General features: G+C 27.1%; 1 protein-coding gene and 2 pseudogenes across 1 annotated transcript; all 3 read right to left on the reverse strand.

Annotated features, from left to right (window-relative positions):
* Window positions 1-8,841: 8,841 nt before the first annotated feature.
* On the reverse strand, window positions 8,842-11,934 carry LOC149061179 (zinc finger MYM-type protein 1-like; annotated as a pseudogene).
* Window positions 9,834-11,238, reverse strand: LOC149061180 (zinc finger MYM-type protein 1-like). The gene is made up of 5 exons (XM_089215437.1): window positions 11,046-11,238; window positions 10,680-10,872; window positions 10,263-10,587; window positions 9,948-10,197; window positions 9,834-9,889 (listed from the first exon to the last, which is right to left on the reverse strand). Exons 1-5 carry the CDS (start codon window positions 11,236-11,238, stop codon window positions 9,834-9,836), a joined length of 1,017 nt encoding a protein of 338 aa, XP_089071563.1.
* A 3,720-nt stretch (window positions 11,935-15,654) lies between the features above and the next one.
* Window positions 15,655-23,021, reverse strand: LOC149061181 (uncharacterized; annotated as a pseudogene).
* Between the last annotated feature and the right edge of the window lie 40 nt (window positions 23,022-23,061).

A 23,061-nucleotide genomic window follows, 5' to 3' on the forward strand; every position in this document is an offset into this window, starting at 1 on the left:
TAAATACATACAATTACATCTGCAAGCGTAAATACTTATGTAGGAAAACTAAAAAAAAAACTTTGTGTGAATAAAACGTGTCAAACGTATAAAGGTAATTGGTGCTTAGAACACAATTAGGGATCTCATTTGTTGAGGATGCTTGAATGTCAAATCCTACAACAATAAAAAATAAACATTATTTATCTACTTATGGATTCACAGAAATGTGAATTTTTTGATACTACTTAAAGTATACAGTTTGCATCCAATTTCCAATAATTTGATTTGCATATAGTGAGTCTTTTGAAGTACTTGGACTTATTTCTATTTTTCTTCTAAAAATCTAAATTCTTCGTTTAAAAAACAATATTATAATTATAATTAATTCTTCCTTTTGTTTTCATTTTGAATGCCATTTTTTCCATAAAATTATTTTAATTTCATACTTTACAGTTAACTTTGTTTAACTCATGTATGTTGTCCCACTAAAAATATATTTTGGAAGAATGATGATTTAAAAGTAAAATAGGTATTTGTATTTATCTAAATACATTATAAATATTTCAATTTTTGGGTGAAAAATTCTTTAAAATAATAGTATTTGGTAACCAAAATATTTGTTTGATATTTTGCGCGCAATTTACGATAGTCAGTGTTGAACTATTATATTAATGGATTGTATACAGGTTAGTTAATAGGTATAATTAGTATAATTATCTAAAAAAATTTAGAAAACTCGTTACATGTGTATTATATATATTTATATCACTCTAACATTAATTGATAATCATTTTTTAATAGATGATAGGTATAGAGATTTTTTGTTTTAATAGATACCGAATAAACGTAATCAATTTATAATTTTAAATAATCTAGATATTAACATTTAATCATCATTGATCGATGATTACATTATTCATTTATTTTAAACATGTGTCATACTGATAATAATTCAATGTATAACAGAATTAAATTCAAAATTTGCTTTTTTGGGATTATATTGATGGGCGTGATACTTAAAAAAAATTTTCATTTGTAGTATGATAAATACTTAACATTTGACGAACTAAATACTTCGATAAGTACTCTATGCATTAAACACTTACTCAAAAATGTACCTACTAACGACTAATCTAATGATTATTTCAATGAAGATTATTTTAAAATGTATATATTATAACTTTGGTGTACCTTCACCACATTTTATTTAAATACCTAGTCAAAATAAAATTAACATCAATTCACCTTCTGAATTTATCAATATGTAATTATCACAAAATTGAAGTGGCAATATTCTAAGTTCATGTCAAAAGTCAGGAACCCATATACCTAATAACCTATACCCTATACCTTTATAAAAATAAATTAATTATTATACTCTTCAAAGTAAAATATTAAAAATTAAGAGGTAATAATTTTATAAAAAATAAAAATATTTTCTTAGTAAAATAAAATAAAATGTTGGCAACAACATACAACAAGATTAACACCTAAATATTTTTAAATCTTAATTTCTGGCATTGTCATATTTCGGTGAATATAATTCAGAATATAATAACCAATACCCAATGAAACTAAAATTATAATGGTAAAAAAGCATTTTAGCTAGTCAATTATTATGTTAATAAATAATGCTAAATATCACTTTATAATATTTAACTAGATAATTATCTTGAAATCTTCATAGTTTAAAAGAATAATGTTACCAAAACAGAATTTCGTCTAGGTTGACAAGGATATTTTAAAAAAAGTAATCAAAAACCTTAACAGTATTTTACAACAGGTAGGTCAGTGTCGTTGCAAGGTGGGGGAGGGGGGCTTAATTATAGTTTATACCTGTATTTATTATTTATTAAGATCGGGGTTAACGTCTAAATATGCTATAAGGGCAAAAAACCAACGAAGATAAAAAAATATACAAAATAAAATTTCACATTCTAAACTATGTAGGTACTATTGTACCTTGAAATAAAGTTCTATGTAATCTGCTCATCTAGCACTAAATACAACTCAATAAGCAAATGCATGAACTTACGACTGAGTTACGAGCCCTGATTATGATTTATAAATACCACCAAAAAAAAAATAATAATGGAAGTATTGAACACAATAGGTGAGTTGATTCCCGAGAACTATTTTTGTATTAGTTGATTCCCAGGTCATTAAGAGGTAGGTACCTATGAGTTGATTCCCTATTGTTGTATAATCTCATTACACGCAGATGCCAATTTATAAAAACAATATGATAGACATTTTTACCAAATTACTAACATTTTTTATACTTTTTACTTTTTACTAAATTACAAATTGTTTTGTATTTTTTTTTTACCTAATTACTTAATGTTTTTATTATTTTTTTTAATGAATAATAAATATAATATAATATAATACAAAAAATAATTAATAAATAAAAATTGAATGATTTTCAAAATATGAAAAAACAACATTTTTGAGAAACTTGTCAGCCAACCTCCTCTTGGTGTTTCTTGAGTTATGCTAATAGGCTAAATATTTTACTAAACATTGAAAAAATATATATAATGACCCGAGAATCAACTAGTACATACTTCTTGATAACCCGGGAATCAACTCAACGGTATCGGTGCAGTTAAAAAGGCACCCTGGAATCAACTCTTACGCAGCCGTATTGAGGTACAAATACAAGATAATGTACTCTTGTCACTGCTTTACTGGTTATCCCCTGATAAATGACAAAGTATATTAATGTTTAGAAATTTTTTATAATAGTAAATCAATATAAGTCATAATTAACATAATATGTTGAATTGTTGACTTATTTAATTTAAGAAAAAATATGTTCTAGGGAAACTACATTTTTGGGCTCAAAAAGCCTATAGGTATTTCCTGATACATAATGTTATAGCATATGCATAGCTATAAATAGGGTTGCCTTATATCCCAGTTTGTTTATGACTATACTGGTGTTTTGAATATAATATAAAGCGTTCCGTCATCTTTTAAATGAGAGTTTCAAGGCGGTTGATTTTCCCAGAATAAAATTTCAATACATTTTTTTCTTTTACCAAAAATGTTCAGCAGTAAAACAATATTGTTTTGATAAATACTAAAATAATCAAGTTGATTAACTTAGAATAACTGAGATTGATTGACTGAAGAAATCTATTTTTTCAATTATTTTCCTGGCTTGGCGACGATCTATATCAGGGATGACAAACCTTTTTGTATCAGCGTGTCAAATAAAAATGTTGGTTGGATTTTGTTTTCCAACTAGTTTGATAACCCTTCTTTAAACTTAAAAATTCCTACATCTATGGTTTAATTGATTAAAAGTTAAAACACAAGTCAAATATTATATTATCAAACAATTTAAATATATTAGATACCAAAAGTATAAGTAAGACGTAAGTATGTAAAAAAATGTAATTTATAAAAAATAAAAAATATTGAAACGTTAAAAAATACAATTTTTATACATGCATTTTTAATGAGAACTTTGTTGCTGCATTTTATTGTCTAATGAATCAATTTTTGGACCGTAACTGGTTGATTTTAGTTGAACACACGCTTCACTTAAATCTGTTCCAAGATGATTCCTTACAGTTGACTTAATAAAATTCATTTTAGAAAAAAGCTGCTCACAGGCATTTGGATAAGTAGATCCAAACATTGTCAATAAAGAAAGAGCTAGTTTTTTCATAGATGCAAATGAATATGGAAGACTTTTCTACTCATTAACAATCAAATTTTCCGATTTAATATTCCTACCAATTTCACTATGATTATTTTCCAGCTCATTCAAATTAATAAATTTATTTCTCCAAATATTACTTCCCTGAAATTCTATTAACTCCATTTCTAAATTTTCAATACTTAACCACTCAAAAAAACTAAGTTCAAGTTTGTCAAATTTAATATTATGTGGATTTATTAAAAATTCTTAAGTTGAATCTAGTTGATGAAATTGGGAAAATCTGCTTGAAAATAATTCGTATGCATTTTTAAATATTTTTATATATTTTGTCATCATTAATTTCATATCAAGCTGATTATCTTTAAAATGTTTTGAATTTATTAATTGCTTTTTCAAATAAGGAAAATATTTCAAGTTTTCATTTTGTAGATCTTTACAAAAAACTTCAATTTTTTTTTCAAAAATTTTAATATTATCAAACATAGTTAAAAATGTTTGACCTCGGCCTTGGAGTTTATAATTTAAATCATTATAAATTGCATAAACCTATAGGTTTATTATAATAAAGTTCTTATCGAATAAGATTTTCTTATCGAAAAGTAATAAAATTAATAGTTGTTGAGTAGTGTAGATATTCAATTCAATGCGTTTAGGTATAATACCATAAATTATACATATCATTTTTGTAATCTCAATATATTTTAGTTTACGTCCTAAGACCAGTGGTTTTTGATGACAAACTTTTTACACAGTTTAGTGTGTCACTAAAATAGTGTGTGCGTGTCACTCTGTGACACGCATGTCATAGGTTCGCCATATCTTATCTATATGTTGCTATATTTGTTGTTTCTATGATGCTCTCCCTCGAAAATATTCGTATTGTTTGTAATCAATCATCGCTTATTAATCGGTTAAGCCGGATTCACAGCTACGTCGTGTGTCGTGTCGTGTTGGTCAAATCGTATTCTGATTGGACGTTTAACTTTTGGTAAGTTGGTATAACCAAGTTTAAACCGAGGATAGGTTCCTAGAATTGAATACATCTCAACTTTTGTCGTTACTGGTATAAGCGGTTAAAGAGTGGTTAAAGAGTGGTTATAGATTATTAATTTACTATCACTATTATTATTGAATATTGACTAAAATGACATGATTGTGATTACTGATAACAAATTAGTAATTTCAAAACAATATAGTGGTTAATATTGTAACCATAGTTACCATGCCCACTTCTTTACATCGCATGACACGACACACGACGTAGCTGTGAATGCGCCTTTACTCATTTCGATTTGAAACCACTAACCATGGTGAATGATATTCTAGTTACGAAAAATAGTTGGTATAAGAAGAAATATCTATGTTAATATTTTATTTTTGTTGAAGATGACGTTTTGCGTAACGCATGTTCGTGTCATCAAAACGCCAATTGGTGATTGTACTATACATAGATAATTGTAAATTGTAGTCAATATAAAATGTTCCCATCCATCTTGTGTGAACTAAATTGAATTGGTTTCATTGTATTTTACGCTATATTATCCGTAATGACATTAGGTTTAGTATTCTGCCCCACACCAAACGATTTTGCGGTAAGATTAGGTTAAGTGTAGGTTGCGCAAAATAACAATATTTATAAGTGGTAGGTACCGACATGGGATTACTCTTGAATTTATTATCAAATCGAATAACACATCTTTCAAGTTTTTGATTAATAATTTATTCTGGTTCGATATAAGTAATCTACACAAAATCCTTTAAAAATTGCTACGCTGCGTATTAGTTAAGTGTTAATGTATAGCTAGATATTATTAACGTTAACGTTTGACTGCTGCTGCAGCAGCAGTATTATAAAGACGTATTGGCACGAATTCTGTAGTTCTATACCATACGACACACCCATAATATAATAATAATCCCATACTATCATTGTAGATTGAATAAAATATCTAATTATATAAATTATTCAAGTTGAAAGTTTTAGCAGAAAATTAATCTAAAAGTATAAAGTTTAGATTGTTTACACATTTACTTAATCATATTTTAGTGTCATTGACAGATATGTTCAAATCAATCTCTGCAAGTCAATTTTATGCTGCACATTTATTACGCCATATACCTATAAATTATTATGATATTATCATTTATTATCAGTGATAATTTATCACATTTTTTTCTTACCTGCTTTTTAATTTGAATTTTGAAACAGCTATACCAACCAGAGTAGAGCTTTATAATATCTTTCTGTTACTCGATGACATGATTTTATTAGGATATATATATATATATATATATATATATATATATATATATTTAACAAAGCTTACCAATATGACTTTGCCCTCATAACCTCAAACGTATAAATTATAAATTATAATAGAGTACTTTATTTCATATCTTTCTATTTATGAAATTATTAACAGGTATATGGTTAGACTAATTGAAAAATTAAAAGTATTAAAGAAAATCTTATAAAAAACAACTCAAAAAGAACAAGAAAACAAATTGAAATGTATAATGCAAACTTGACAATTAGAACAAAATTTAATTTCTGTGGTAGAATATTTGAATGTAATAGGATAACAATTTCGTGTCACAAAAAAGTGATTGGTAAATTTCCTGATTTATTGAGTTATTTTATGTATTATAAAAAAACATAATAATTTGTATTTTTCGTGATTTTCGTAATTTTTTATATGTATTTATATTTGGACAAATCGTATAATGAAAAATGAAAAATGCATCAATAGTTTTAAGTAGTGTATACTTACATAAACTAATGTCTTATTTCTCAATAAGAAGAAATTTATAATCAAGCCAATAATTTTAGTGTATTGTCATTCTTAAGACCTAAGCTTTAATTTCATCATTTTGATAATTTTCCTGCTCAATTATACCAGTTACCCTAACCTCGAACTTTTAACATCAACTTTGAGTTCTCCACTCAGATTGTTTTTGAAATATTGTATACTGGTAGAAGGGAAAGACTTATATTATTAGTTATTACATATTTTATAGGTAAAAAGGTAAAACGGGCGCAATCGTGCTAATTTTCTGGGTGTAATTATGTTACTTTTTTTTGCGGGTAAAAAGGTAAAACGAGAACAATTATGATTCACCGGATTAAACCTAATCCGGACTGTGAGGGGCAAAATTGAAACCGATCTATTTATACGATCTGAGAGGATGCTATATTTAATTTAAAACTACGAAAAATATATAGGTTTTTGGAGAAATGTCATACTCAAAATGGGGACTCTATGAATGTTACTAAAAAACTAAAAAAAAGAAAAGTTATCCTTTCAATAGAATAAATTAACTCGGCGTACAAAAGTGAATGGTGATCCATACACAGTTTTTGAAATGTCAAACGCCGATTTTTTAAATATCAAACATTTGGTCGAGGACGCCCAGTTTAATTTGTTTACGGCTGATAACAAATTAAAAATGAGAGATTATAAAAGAAGTGCCCATGCCTTTAGAAACACCTTTTAAACTTGCTATTAAGAGGACGCTACATCCGCATGTGTTGCCTTTATCTTACAAATGCATAACATAACAAATTTTAGGCTCAGCAAATCATATTTAGCTCTGTTAGTTTAAAATTTAGAGTGAATTGACCTCTTACAAAAATTAAAGGTAATATTATTATCGAGGGCTTCTAATAGGTTTTTTTATTATATTTTAATTTTAAAGCGAGTTATGAGTATTTTAAAATTGTAAATTGTTTCTATATCTTAAAACTAATTGGAAGATTACTTCCAGGTATATTATTAAATATACATTACTTATAAACCCCCATTCTTAGATACTCTACCACTTTCACACAAACAAGCTATTCAAACAGAATCGATTGCTAAAGCCCGAATACGCGTTGAAAAGGCAATATAACGCATCAAATTTTAAGATATACTAAACTTTATTTCTATTATTAATAAAACAAGCTAATTCTATGTTTCAAGTAATCACAGCTTTAACAAATTTATAGCCAACTCTTTTACAAGAAATTAAAGATAAAATTTAAAAATTTAAATAACAAATAGTATGTATAAATTCATAAAATAAAATTGTCATCAATAATAAAATAAATTTATAATTTATACAGTTCAGCACTCTATCTTTATATGCTATGTATTTATTAACTTTTGAATATATTTACATATATTTTATTGTTCTAATATAATCAAAACTAAACAATTGATACCTACTGCACTTGAAATATTTGAAGGAACTTTCAAATCTTTTCAAGAACTTGATAATATTAAGTACCTATAATTAATATGAATTGATCTAATCTAGTTTATGTAAATAATAATAATCATAATGACAGAAATTAAATCAAATATTAGAATAACAAGTGTGAGATTTCGGTCTTTTAAGGGACTTACTTTCTACCAATGTGACCAGGGGAACACTGACCACATGGCCTATAAGCCGCATCGCGTGTTGACCCTAGAGTCAAGGCGACGGAACTTATAGGTTTTTTGTACACACAGTGGTTAATGAAAACCAAAGATTTATATAAAAGGGGGAAAACATATTGGAAATAATAAAAATAGAATCTTAAAGTAATCAGGCGATTATATTTTATACGGGGCGGAGTAGTGTATAATAACAATAATATAATAATCTAAAATGGCACATGGCAGGTGCACAATACAAGAGTAATAATTTTTTTGACACATGGCAATGATAAGATAAATAATATTTTGGCACATGGCAATTACAAGATAAAGGAAACAAAAAGGGATAAAGCATGTGAACTTGTTTGGTGAATAATAACGCTACGGCTCCGGTTAGCGGTTACCGAACAGTTAATATCGTCATAATAGTCATAATATGTCGGTATGACATTCCTATACGGGCTATACGTCATATAAGACGTCTTCCATTGGCGGATATCCATCGAAAAATGTGGGGGGGCTACAATTTTTTTTTATGAACCAAAGCCGCGGGGGTGGAGACTACGCCCCCACACCCCCTCGTTAATAATTTTAAACAAAATTTTAATTTAACATTGAAATAATTATACTGAACAACTGAACGAAATATTTTGAATGAAATGACTGTCTAATTATTTTTTTCATATTTAAAATTTAATACTATAATCTTACATAACAAATAATAACATAGTTTAGGTACTGTAGAAAATAAATAGGTACTATAAAATATTTGTCTTAAATGTTTTATTTTAAAACCATCATCCTTGAGGATTTAGAAAATTCATTTAAAATACATTCAGTATCCATATTTTTTGTTACATCTTTCTCTATATGTAGAATAGAAAGATTTGTAAATCGTTCTTGATACATAAAAGTTCTCACCCACGTCTTTATTCTTCGCATAGCCGAAAAAGACCGCTCGCAAGTTGAAGAGCTGACAGGTAAAGTAAGTGCTACTTGAAGCATTTTATAGACATTTGGAAAAATGTCTTTTTTTATTGATGTTTTCAAATCGTCAATAGTCAAATCATTGTTGATTTTATTTATAAAATTTCTGGCAACAGTCATTTCAGATTTAATGTTTAATTTGTTAATATCCAATAAATCCTAAAATATAAAATAATAAAATATTATTTTTGCATTTATGGTACTTTATACATTGTTTACATTTATTTCAAAATATATATAGCTAATATAAATATAAATATTAATGTGTTTAATATAAATAAGTATTAAATATAATATAAATAGTACCTTATAATGATCAATAAATATTAAGCTTCCTTCATATTGAAGTTGCATGAATTTATCCACAGAAACAGCCAATGTTAAACTATCTGGAGAAAATCTTTTTTTTAAATTTACAATTATTGAGTCTAATATTTTATAATAGATATTGGATCTATAAAAGTCATGCACAGACTCAATTGACTCGATTGGTTCAGCTGCTGCGCTTGTTGATGTAGTTAGTATGAAATTGTTAAGATGAATTGGCTCATTTCTTTTCCTCTTACCTCGTGCTTGGTATGGAATTTCAATTGTAACATTATTTTCATCTGCAAATTTTTGTATCGACTGCCAAAGATCAGTAAAATAATCTGGAGTACGAGAAGTTTCAAAACTTGTTATAACACTATTGATTATCTTTACTGCTTTTCCCAAGGTGGCATTTTTGTCTTGCATCATGTTACTCATGACATTAATGATGCTAAGTATTTCGCGTATAACAAACAAATTTACAATAAAAGAACCTTTTTGTAAATTAGTAAGTATTCCTGTTGAAGTAAAAGTTCTATTAGGATTTTTAAATACATTAAAATGAAATGTGTGTTACAATTTATAAATATTACCTAAAGCTTCATTTACATCTTTGTCATTGTCATTTTCAATTTCTTCTTGTAATACATGAATAATTGCTTGGTAACAGTCTAAGGCAGCATCACAATTTTTGTATCTGCAATTCCACCTTGTATCACTTATTCTTCCAATTGTTTTAATTTTTAACCCTAATTTTTTTTGCATATCAATGAGCTGTTGATTTTTTGTCGGATAAGAAAAATCATAGATACTTTCTAACGTATTAAATAAACATCTTGTATCCTTAAATAAAAAAGTTAAACACAAATTAAAATTTACACATTAGTTCATACTCTTATTACACTTACTTTTACAAATTTACACATGTCAACAACAACTAGATTAACACGGTGTGCCATACAATGGCTATATACTGCGTAAGGATATTTGTTTTGAATTTTGGCTTGAACGCCGTTAAATTTTCCAGCCATAACGGAAGCTCCATCATATGACTGACCAATAATTTGTGCTTTATCACTTAAATTACAAGCTTTGAAATAATCAAAAATATGTTGACTTAGAGCTTGGGCATCTTGTTTAACAGAACAATCTATATATCCTAAAAATCTCTCATGGATATTTAAATCTTTTGTGTACCTAACACATAAAGCCATTTGTTCTTCCTTATAACAACTGAAAAAATATTTATAGAACACATTTACAACACAATTTTTATTGTTTATTATAATTTTAAGTTATTAATAAATATTAGGTTAAGTACCAACCGTGCTTCATCACACATTACACCAAACACAACATCTCCTATTTCTTGTATAATTGTGTCTCTTACACTATCAGCACACAGACTAATAAGTTGTTCTTGTATTGAATGACTAGTATAGTTAATAGAACTTTTAAATTTTTCAGCAAATTCAGGTATATGTTTTGAAAATAAAATACAAGTTTCTATGAAATTCCCTAAAAAATTTTTTTAAACATTAGGGACTTGGGTAAGGGGGATAAGTCTAAACCTTATTTTTTATATTTACTGATAAAATTGTTTTGGTGTATCTACTATAAAGCAAAATGTCTTATGTCAAACGTTAAAATTATATTTTTTTAAATGCACATAATAAATATTATAGATATACCTCGATTTAATGATGTCTTGCTCTCATCATGACCTCTATATGCTAATCCTTGAGAAGCTATATGTATAACTATGTCTATTAGCATTTTAACATATTTTCTGTTAGATTCAACCACCAATTTATGATTTGACATCAATTGTGTATGAACACTACTATGTGATTTACCAGAACTATATGCAATCCATCGGGCCATAGATGTTAAATGAGCTTCAGTCCCATTATGTGCTTCTAGCTTTGTTAACTTTTTATCTTTTTTCCTCTGGATCCGCTCAACTATGAAATTAAGTATATTATTAAAATTTGCATAATAATATGACTAAATAATATTTTATAAAATACTTACTTTTTTCCAATTTCTGAATCCTATTGATGTAAATGAAGGTTCTACTGAGCCTGTCCCAAAAATTCGGCATGCATAACAAAATATGGCATCTTCAGAAACACTATATTCAACCCATTCAAATTTGTTATAGTATGATTCACTGAAGCTCCGGTTTTGCACTCCAAACTTGCTCAAAGGAAACTATTTTATTTAATAAGAAAAACATTATTAAGATATTTATTTTTTCTGCATTTACAATTATAACTAATATCAATAGAAAAAATATTCTTAAGGTGGCCATAGGTGGTGACCACCCTGGCACCCTATTAATAACAAAAATTTATTTATTTTATTTTAAAATTTTAGTTACCTTCATTTTTGGCTGAATAGGACCTGAATTTAGGTGTCCTAAATCATCGATAGTCTGTCTGGTATTTATAGTACTGACCACATCAATGGAGCAAGACGCAGAGCTAGACGTTTCTGCCTCGACGGGCTCGACGAGCTCGACGAGCTCGACAGCCTCGACGGGCAGCACTTTTTTTGTATGTTAAAAATACTAAACATATTTTTTAGTTTAAAGTAAATACTAAAAAAGGCAATAGCCTAATAATAACAATTAACAAACTAAATACTAATATGCCGTACGGCGTACACTGCAAACAGTTGTTTGAAATAACAACCGACAAGTTACGTTATTCAACACGACAACACGACGTACTATTTACAATTGACAAACAAAACATTGCTACCTCTCACACAGTTACAGGCAGCTACGGAAACAGGCCACTCGCCAACATAATTGACACAAAAGACGACAGTTTTGGATTTCCCTCATATTTATTTTTACACAAAAGATAAGAACACGGTGTCACGGACCACGGTACCTCAATAAACTGTTGCAAATAGTTAATAACAATTTAACGGAAATCATATCATCATTCAACAGTGCTATGTATGTGTTCTAAATTATTTATATACAGAGTGATCTAACAGGTGTCACCTTGTATAGGTATATAATATAATGAAAATTGTCTCAACATTTTTAACTGAAATGTACAATATATATTTAAAAAAATGTTTCTTAATATTTTTTACTGAACTGTACAATATTTTTATAATATGGCAAACATTTTAGAGGGGGCTTTGCGGCTATCAGGGGGGGCAAAGCCCACCCAAGCCCCCCCCGGATATCCGCCAATGATATAAAGTAAACGACCCACAGCTCCGCATGACGGTTACCGGGCTGTTCTCAAGAAAATCGGAGTGTTAGAAAAAAAAAGAAGCGATGGTGATACATAATCAAAATGAAAAAGGGGGGGGGGGGGTTGGGGAAAAGTGATACTTTACGACTTGAGCAGCAGGTGATGTATTGGTTCGAACGAGGTTAGGTTCGGCCACCAACGGGCCACAGTGTTAGTTTTAGCCAGTGATCCTCAACCTTTTTTGGTTCACGACACACTATTATACATCACAAGTTTTCACGGCACACTCACGCACTTGAAATCCACAACAACTTCGGCAAGTTAGGCTTTTCGGCACTAACAAACATAAAAAACAAAAAACGGGAGAAGCTTCTTTCCGTTGATCAGGAAATGCGTATCTGCTTGTCTTCATTGATTTTTTTATCTTCTAGTAAAAAGAGTAACATTGTTTGAAGAAAATCAAAAAAATTTCCAAAAAATCGAGTTAAAAGAGTAACAATCACTAAGTTAATGTCACATTATTATGCTTTACGTACGATATTGCCATATTGGTAACTTTCGATTCTATTTTGGAAACATTAAACCATATCAAAAAAAAAAAAAAAATGGAAGGCGAAAACTAAGGTAAAATCACAGGCATATTGCTGTGAATGCTGGAGGGCTTTTAAAATATTTTACTGTAAATCATTTGTACATTTAGTATTTTAAAAATCATCTCCCAACTTTTAATGAGTTCTGATTCTGATTTATTGCACGCTTTAACTATGATAGAAATATTTTTAATTCAATTTCTGAATTACATTCTATGCAGGCATTTGATAACATGATTGAAAAATTAAATGAATTTACTAACAAAAGTAAATTTGAATTTGAACTATTACCTGTGCAGCGTAGAGAACAATAAGCATTTGCTAGGGGAACGATACAATTATCATAAATCTAATAAAAAATTTTAAAATCATAACTTACTATACTTCGATTGACTGTATCCATACACAAATTATGGAACGGTTTATTAGTCGATCTTGTTTAAAAAATTTTAAGAATCCAGATAAAATAAATTTAGGGTTGCTTAAAGATATTGGACTTTTATCGAAAACATTTGAAAACGTTTTAAAAAAACAAGGTCTTCGCATTTGATGATTTTTGTAAATTTATATGAAAAGTATGTACGGTTTATTTTTTCAAATTATTGAATATATTATTACTTAGTCAGTACTCCAAACATCAGGAGGAAGCTTTATAACAGTATAATATTAATATTATTGTGTCTGATAACATTCCCCAGTAGGTACCTATACTTATACTAGTTATAACTTTATAAGTGCTTAAAATGTTGATGCTTTTAGTGTTTTCAAGTTTTTAGGTCGTATTTTGGTGTCTCATACCAAATTAGCTTTAGCTATCAATAAATGTTAATTATTACATTCGTTAATACTTAGTTTCCACTTTTTATAATAATATACTATAAATTGAATAATGTGTGATGTAAGTCGATACTGGAACAAATTAATAAAATATGTATTTATCAAATTAAAATCATTGTTTTACATAAATTAAAATATTTAGAAAGAGTATTTATTTAGTGTGGTAAGAGCGTGAGACTTAATAATAACATAATTTGTCCACCCTTCCGCTGGTGACTGGTCCATTCCACGGGGAAATTATTTGGATACGTGCCCACTGCCACTATATGGCGTTTGTGCGTTAATCCTTAAAAAGTTATGAGATTAAATCATGCCATTGATATAATACTATGTAGTGAAATTGAACTTATCATTGAAGTATAAGTCCTTGAATTATTACATAAGTATAATACGAATTACCCCACACAGAAATTTTATATTTTTAAATTCTTTTTAAAATATTTTACAGAAAATATATAAAATTTTAAAAATATAATTATATCGGAACAAAATGTCTTAATGATATTTTGAAAAGATTTTTTGTCGTCTTAAATACATCTTCAAAATATTTCAAAGACATTTTGAAAATATATTCTTAACTATTTTTAAAATATTTTCACTCGTAATTTATAATTTATAGTTAAAATATTTTTCAGAAAATATAATTATACAACATTAAAATGTTTTAATGACGTTTTATGAATTCTTTTGTTAAAACTATATTTTTTAATTATATTTTAAAAATATATTCTAAATTAGTTTTAAAATATTTTCCTTTATTATAATAATATGCTATATAGGTATATAAAATACATTTAATCTAACAAATTTCATTTTATTTTTATCGTATTTAACAAATTATATATATACTTTTACAAAATAAATAATTAATTCGGAATTATTTTATAAAAGGTTTATACCTATTATCATTGAATATACTAGCTATACTCAATGCTATTATTTAGAAATATTATAATATAATAAATCCATACAGCATATAATATGTATTGATATAATATTGATTTTGGATTAAGAGTTTGATGTTTTGATCTATTATATTAGGAATTGAGATGACTAAAACATTATACTTTGGTTACATATAACACATATTATAATAGTATTATACTCTTAAAAATAAAATAAAATTATTCATCTGAAATGAATAGGTAATGGAATAAAAAATCCAACCAATCAAATAAATTAAGTCTTTAAAAGGTTAATATGAATCAAAGAATTTAACCCAAACAATATAAAAATAAGGAAACATGTCTTTATTATAATAAATAATTCAATAAAATAATAATCATACAAGTATATTATATAAGAATTTTAAATAAGTCGTTATATTATATAATATCTTTATATTTTAATAAACAAGATCGGGAAACATTAAGTTTAATTAAGATTCAGTCGCACTGTCTACGCATTTAAAGCAATTAAGAACTTAATAAAGAGAATAAATTCAAAAGATTAAAATAAATGATACAAATAACAAAAGTAAAGTATTTATTTTCATAAATCAATTTTTATTTAAGTATACCATAGATATCAATAGTTAACTATACTTTTAACTTAATTAGAATTAAAAAATACTTATCAGTTTAGTTATAAAATCATGTATACTTTAACTGTAAATTTCTTTTAAATTTAAATTAAAATTTTTATTGTCTGTTTATTTTTTTATAACTTAAATTAAAAATGAAATTGTTTTACTTCATGTCTTCCTTGACAAATATATACTTTAACTTACATAGTCTTATATGTTTTTAATTCTATAGCTTAATAACAACAGTAGTATTTATATAGTTATGCATTAGAGATGGATTCGTGTTTTTGCTGCTTTTTTTCTTCACGGAATTTCGCATTAGCCATGAACATTTTTAATGGGCCAACAATTTCAAGATCAGTACAATTTCTACATTTTGGTATGCTTCTTATTATAGAAATATATGAAATATTAATTTTTTTAATTGTATAACTTCTAGAGAATAAGAATTATTTTAAAATAGTCTACCAAATATTAATGAACAAAAATTAAACACAGAAAACACATTTTTCTTTTGTCCAACATAAGAATGCACAGAGAGTATATTATTATGAAAAACTTTGGCCATTATTTGTCTAGTCATATCAGCGACCTTTGGACGTTCCAATCTGGATAGATAATTTATCTGAAAATGGTTCATGAATATTAATATTTAGTTCAATAAAATATATCATTAACTTGGTTGTTTTTTTAATGAATATTTTAGTCAGCTCTAAGGGTATTGAAACCTACTCCCATAAAATTATATTAAACAATGTAAAGTGATAATTTAAATACAACAAATGTTTAATGAAATGTAATTCGCTTTAGTTATAAAGCTGTAAAACTAATAATTTAAAAAATAATAAAACTGAATAAAAAAATCAATAAATTTTATTTAAAAAAAACAATGAAAGTATTTTATCGTTAAAGATCTTTACATCTCATCACTGTAACATAGCAAGAAATATACAATATATTCTCCCCCTTCCCCCACCCCATTCACTCTTCAATAAACTTATACTTTTACAAGATATATATTAAAATAATTATGATAATATACTTACCATTTGAAGTCGAAAAGTACTATCCAATAATTTGTCTTCAAATATACTTAATTCATTCAATGTTTTTATTGGAAAATCAAATATATCATCCGTGGTATTATCATTATATTCAACTATCTTCTTGTTTAAGCAGTTATTCATTATGGTTTGTTCCAGTCTTTCAATTTTAATACCATGTTCTCTCATTTTATATTTTAAATTAGTAACAGCTCGAAGAAGTAAATCTATTTTTTCTAAATAAATGTAATGCAATTAAGATTTAAAAACTATAATATAATACATATGTAAAGAATAATATTAATATTTACCATCAGATGTGTTTTTAACTTTTTTTTCATTAGATACCTCAAAAGAATCTAAAATGTAGATGTAAAATTTTATTAGGTATACTAACAGTAAATAAAATTACCAATATTCATATATTTAAATTTAAATATACTTGGATGAGTGTTCACTATTGAATTGAAATCTATACGTTTCTTACATCTCTTTGATTTCACCAAAAAATCACTAGTATCCTGAGTAACATTCCAATTTACTGATGGTGAACTCAAACAAGATACTAAATTTGTAACTTTGCCGGACTTTTTAGAAGAATCTATGATAGAAATTAAAAGTTTCATTAAGATATGCATTATAAAATATAAATGTTTTATTGTAATTCAGTAAATAACATTGTACCTGGAGTATTTTCTATAAAGCCCAATTGTTCATTAGAATTTTTTGTATGTATATTCGTTTGACTTGTATTTCGATTTTCTAATGGTGAACTCAACCAAGATTCAGAAGTGCTATCATAATAACTAAAGACCGGATTCCCGTGCAATTGCATCTTTTTATAGCGTGTTCTAAATTCAATAGAAACAAGCTACAAATCCAAATCAAGAGATGTAGATTAATTTAAAGAAAGTTTTATGTTGCACAAAATTGCACGTTTCGGGTTTTTTTTATAAAAATGTACTTTTGTACAAATATTTTTGTATTTTTGTATTATTTTTATCGTTGCTATATTATATTGTTATACAAAGTATTGGACTTTTATATCTAACAATATAATTATATATATATATGTTACGGTTAAAGTACGAATACCGGTTAAACCTAGAATTTACCGGTAAATCCTAGGTTTCGCCGACTACTGTTGGTAAATGTCCGAAATTCGGACATTTACCAATTGATTTCGGTAAAACCTAGGATATACAACATCGTTTGGTCAAACCCCGAATGATTTTTGTAGTTCGGACTTTTACAAACGAGATTTGGTAAATCTTAGGATAAACAATCAGTGTTAGTAAAAGTCCAAACATGTTTGCCAAAGTTATTAATTATTATTATTATTTAAGTATATTATAGGTAGCTACTATATCAATGACTAATATATTAGTTAGTATATTATTTTATTATTATTATTATTAAGTACTAATGCAAAAATTGACAAATTAAATTTATTAAGTACATTTATTGCTAGTATATTATTTGTATTATAATTTAATTATTTATTTGTGCAGGCTTGACTGCTGTGACATCTCGAGTTGCATAATAAATTTTTGGATCGGCATTTACATTCAAATTTCGAACTTTAAGCACTTATAAAAAAAAATTGTGACTAACGATTTCGGATTTTTTTTTATAAAAACCTTGTATTAAATTTTTCTATTAGATTTTATCGTTATTTTAAAAAAAAATACTAAAAAAAATTAAAAATTAAATTGTCTATAAATAGCTCAAGATACTTTGAAAATTTAACTGTGTATAGAAAACGCTAATATAAACATTTGGCGAAAATTTCAAGTATTTACATTGATTATTTTTTGAGTTGTAGCAAAATAAAAAATTCGATTTTGTCGAAAACGGTTTTCACAAAAAAAAAAAAAAACACATCATTGTAAAACTATCATAAGCTAAAACTTATTAGTTTTATCTTGTCAAATACCAATTTTAGTATAATACGTACCAGAATGAAAAGCTCCGTTCTTCATAGCTTGTACGAATCTTAAGGACTCTGACCATTTCGTCGTTTTATTTGTCTCCATCCACGTCGCAATCATACTTTCTATATCCTGATTGGCACGCTCCACAGAACCTTGAGACTGACTGTGGCGAGCTATTTTGATTCTTTAACTTCGTTCAATAATACATTATACTTTTCATTAGTTATGTATAGAGTGTTTTTATTATTTTTTGCTTCAACAACACCATTTAAAAGTTCATAAAACCGTATTTTAAGTGACATATTGAAAATCGTATACTTTTCGCGACAATTGTAAAACGAATACTGCACACAATATTATTTTCAATATGCCTATTTAATCGATAATCAATCTATTATCAAACCTGTTCCATATCATAAACTAAATTATATTGTATGTGCAACACAGTATAAAGTAGGAACAACTTTTATCATATATACCTAGAGTACCTTTTTGGCTAATTTATTGATTGTATTGTGATTCTATTGATAGTGATTTGATTGTATGAGTAGGTACACGTGTCAAGGTCTTCCAGTACCTATCATAATGTATATGAAAATTGAAATGAAAATTCCCAAAATGCATACTTAAATAATAATAATTATGATAGTCAAGATAAAATCCGATCGCAGTTTAGTTGTCATAATATATAATAAAAATAAAATAACTTTGGTAAAAATGTTTGTTTATTAAAAATGTATTATGCAACTCGAGATGTCACAGCAGTCAAGCCTGCACAAATAAATAATTAAATTATAATACAAATAATATACTAGCAATAAATGTACTTAATAAATTTAATTTGTCAATTTTTGCATTAGTACTTAATAATAATAATAATAATAATAATAAAATAATATACTAACTAATATATTAGTCATTGATATAGTACCTACCTATAATATACTTAAATAATAATAATAATTAATAACTTTGGCAAACATGTTTGGACTTTTACTAACACTGATTGTTTATCCTAATCTCGTTTGTAAAAGTCCGAACTACAAAAATCATTCGGGGTTTGACCAAACGATATGTTGTATATCCTAGGTTTTACCAACAGTAGTCGGCGAAACCTAGGATTTACCGGTAAATTCTAAGTTTAACCGGTATTCGTACTTTAACCGTAACATATATATATATAACGATATAATACGAAGTAATTAAGATAATGACTAAGGTACTACGATAGTCGATAGATTATCGATTACATATACACTATACAGTAGGTATACACAATATGTACAGTACTAGGTACAGTGTATCCGCAGCCGTCGTAGTCAACTCGTGTTTTATACAATTTTGTAGTTAATTATTACTTGATATTATTTAATTTAAAATGCCGAAAATTAGTAGTAGCCATTATTCTAAAATAAAGTGTTGGATCGAAAAATATCCAGAATTGAAAACAGAAGGCAAAATTATATTTTGCACGTCGTGCAATAAGGCTATTGGTTGTGAACGTAAATCACAAGTTGATGCACACTGTAATTCAAGTCAGTGGCGTGGTGAATGTGGTCTAGAGGAGCGTCCGCTCCTCCAAATTTTGGGTTGGTGGGTATTACAATTGATCATACATGCATATACTAGAAGTAATGATGTACCTACCTATGTCCTACTATAATATAAATAAGCAACAAGATTATCTGATTTTTTGTGTATTTGATAAAATATTGGATGGGTGGCTATACCTAGACTAGAATCTTTGCTCCTTGTGTTAAAATAGCTCGCCTCGCCACTGATTCAAGTACGTACCTACGGTAACACTAATTTTCTGCTGTAATCAATAATTATTAAAAAATTTTTATATTGTTTTTGTTGTTATTAGATGTGCATCAACAAATGACTGCTGCTAAAAAAAATAAGCGTAATCCGGTACAAATGTTAATACCTGAAACCACCTCAGCCATGGCTAGTCGAAATGAATTTTTAACAGACATGTGTTATGCCTTGGTAGCCACAAATATTCCTTTCAATAAACTTCAGTCGACCCCATTTAAAAATTTTTTACAAAAATATGTTAATCAGAATATTCCAAATGAAAGTACGTTACGAAAAAATTACTTAAAAATATGTTTTGAATCTACTCTTACAAAAATACGGGAAAAATTAACTAAACGATTTCATTTACATTATGGTAGACGAAACGACTGATTCTAGAGGGCTGTATATTTGTAGTTTAATTGTTGGGATACTTCATCCAGAAATAATGCCTACTTCATTCCTGATTTCTTGCAAAGAATTGAAAAAAACCAATTATGAAACGGTTTCTCGATTTGTGATTAATAGTTTAATGGAATTTTTTGGAGACACGTTATTATTATTATTATTATTATTATTATATTTCAAGACAAAATTCTGCTGTTTATTAGCGATGCGGCGCCATATATGATAAAAACTGGAGGAGCATTAAAAATATTTTATTCTAATATGATTCATATAACTTGTGTTGCCCATGGCTTAAACCGTGTGGCCGAAACAGTTAGAGACATTTTCCCGGGTGTAAATAAACTGGTAAATAATGGAAAAAAAAATGTTTTTAAAAGCACCTCATCGTATTACTGCTTATAAAAATTTTATGGACTGTCGCCTTCCTCCAGAACCTGTAATAACAAGGTGGGGAACATGGTTAGAAGCTGCTTTGTTTTACTCTGAAAATTTCAGTAAATTTAAAGAATTGGTATCTAATATAGAAGATGACGCACAATCTGTCCAAAAAGTAAAATTCATTTTGAGTACTACATCAATTATATCTGATTTAACATTTATTCGATCACATTTGTTACCAAATTCAATTACAAAACTGGAAAAATAAAATTCAACTTTAAATTATCAAATAAATGTTGTTGAAAGAGTAAGAGATGGACTTAAGACAATTGAAAATGAAAAGGGACAAATATTATATGAAAAATTTAAATCAGTATTTGATAAAAATCCTGGATACAATATTTTAAAACTGTACAACAATTCAATAAATGGAAATGATGTAGATTTAAAAGAAGATCCTGCTATTATAAGCTGCTACAAACAATGCCCGATAACAAGTGTCGACGTAGAACGTGTGTTTTCGCAGTTAAAACATATATTAAGTGACAGAAGACATAATTTTAAAGAAAAAAACTTGGAAGTGTACATGATTATAAATTTTAATAAAATATTGTAATCAGCATGTATTCATATGTAGAATCAGTTATTAGTTATTAGTAATAACTTATTACTTATTAAAATTAAAATTTGAAGAATAATGAAAATTTTGTTTTTGCACGTTTTTGCACATTTTAACATTTTAATTGCACATTTTTTAGATTTTAGCTGCACAAAAATCCGGTCTTTAAATTAATAACAATTCTCAGATATTTTAGATGAACCTATAATTTAAATGAAAAATTATTTAAAATAGGGAATATAAAATGAGTCTTGTATTTCAGTAAATAACATCATACTTGATGTATTTGCCATAGAGTTTAAGCAAAATTGTCTATCATTAGAATTTTTTGAAAGTACTTCCTTTTGACTTACGTTCAAATTTTCTGTTGATGAAGTCAAACCACTCACTAAATTCTTTTTTGGGGTTTTTGGTGAACCTATGCAATATAAAGAATTATTCAAACAAACAATGATTATATATACAACAATGGTCAGAGAAAAGTGTATGTAATTATTCATAGTCATAGTTCCATATCACTCAAATCAATTATCATGGATCTTTTATGTATAGAAATCAAAGTTAAATAACTCGCTTTGCTTGTCCAAATTTAGTTTAATATAGGTCAATATCTTCAAAAATTATCTACTCAACAATTTATAGTAAAAAAAAAATACCCTAAAATACTGTGGTACCTACGAAAAAACTTCAAGAATTTGAAAATATGGTCTTAAAGTATAGATTTTACTAACAATTATTTAAGAAAAAAGGGTCGAGAAAGCTTCCTTTACAAATCACCCTGGATATAATATATTATTTGAAATCATAAATAATCAAAGATTAAATCATACCTTCGTCAATGTTAACATTAGAGGGGGATTATCAAGAATTGAAAAACTTCTAAAATTTTTTTTCTGACTTAATCTATTGTTTTTTTCATGGATTTCATTACATGAGATTTCCTCACTGCTTGAATTCAGTTTTTTATGTCTGATTTTTCTGGATTCCTTATCATCATTAGCAGAGGATAGTTCGGATGTTTCTTCAGCAAGTTTAGCCTTTCTTCTGGCTTCAGACAAAGTATCTAAATAATAATTTTTTTTAATAAATAGTAATAATAATTGCAGAATAATTTATTGTACTAACCAATATTTTTTGATAATATTCTTGCTTTGAAGAAATCAAATTCCAGATTATTTGGATTATAACGACGTTCAATCATTTTTGTGTGGTTTTTTACAGTTCTGTTTGGCCAAGCACATACATTATTTTTATACCAAAAATTTGGTACACACTCCACTGTGTTATCATCATCAAAACTCACTACTATCCACATTTTGCAAAACCTATAAATGTAATGTTTATAGAATATGATA

Source organism: Diuraphis noxia, unplaced genomic scaffold (genome assembly GCF_037042655.1).
Source record: "Diuraphis noxia isolate RWA-SAM2 unplaced genomic scaffold, SU_Dnox_SAM2 contig0001, whole genome shotgun sequence".
Lineage (NCBI taxonomy): Eukaryota > Metazoa > Arthropoda > Insecta > Hemiptera > Aphididae > Diuraphis > Diuraphis noxia.

What these genes read in the sequence shown, in the direction of transcription:
- LOC149061180 (XM_089215437.1), bottom strand. Translation starts at nt 11,238, where the DNA reads ATGGCCCGATGGATTGCATATAGTTCTGGTAAATCACATAGTAGTGTT. An exon ending in GTAATGTGTGATGAAGCACG is followed by an intron (nt 10,588 to 10,679) that starts GTTGGTACTTAA and finishes ATATTTTTTCAG; the next exon opens with TTGTTATAAGGAAGAACAAA. An exon ending in ACATGTGTAAATTTGTAAAA is followed by an intron (nt 10,198 to 10,262) that starts GTAAGTGTAATA and finishes TTTTTATTTAAG; the next exon opens with GATACAAGATGTTTATTTAA.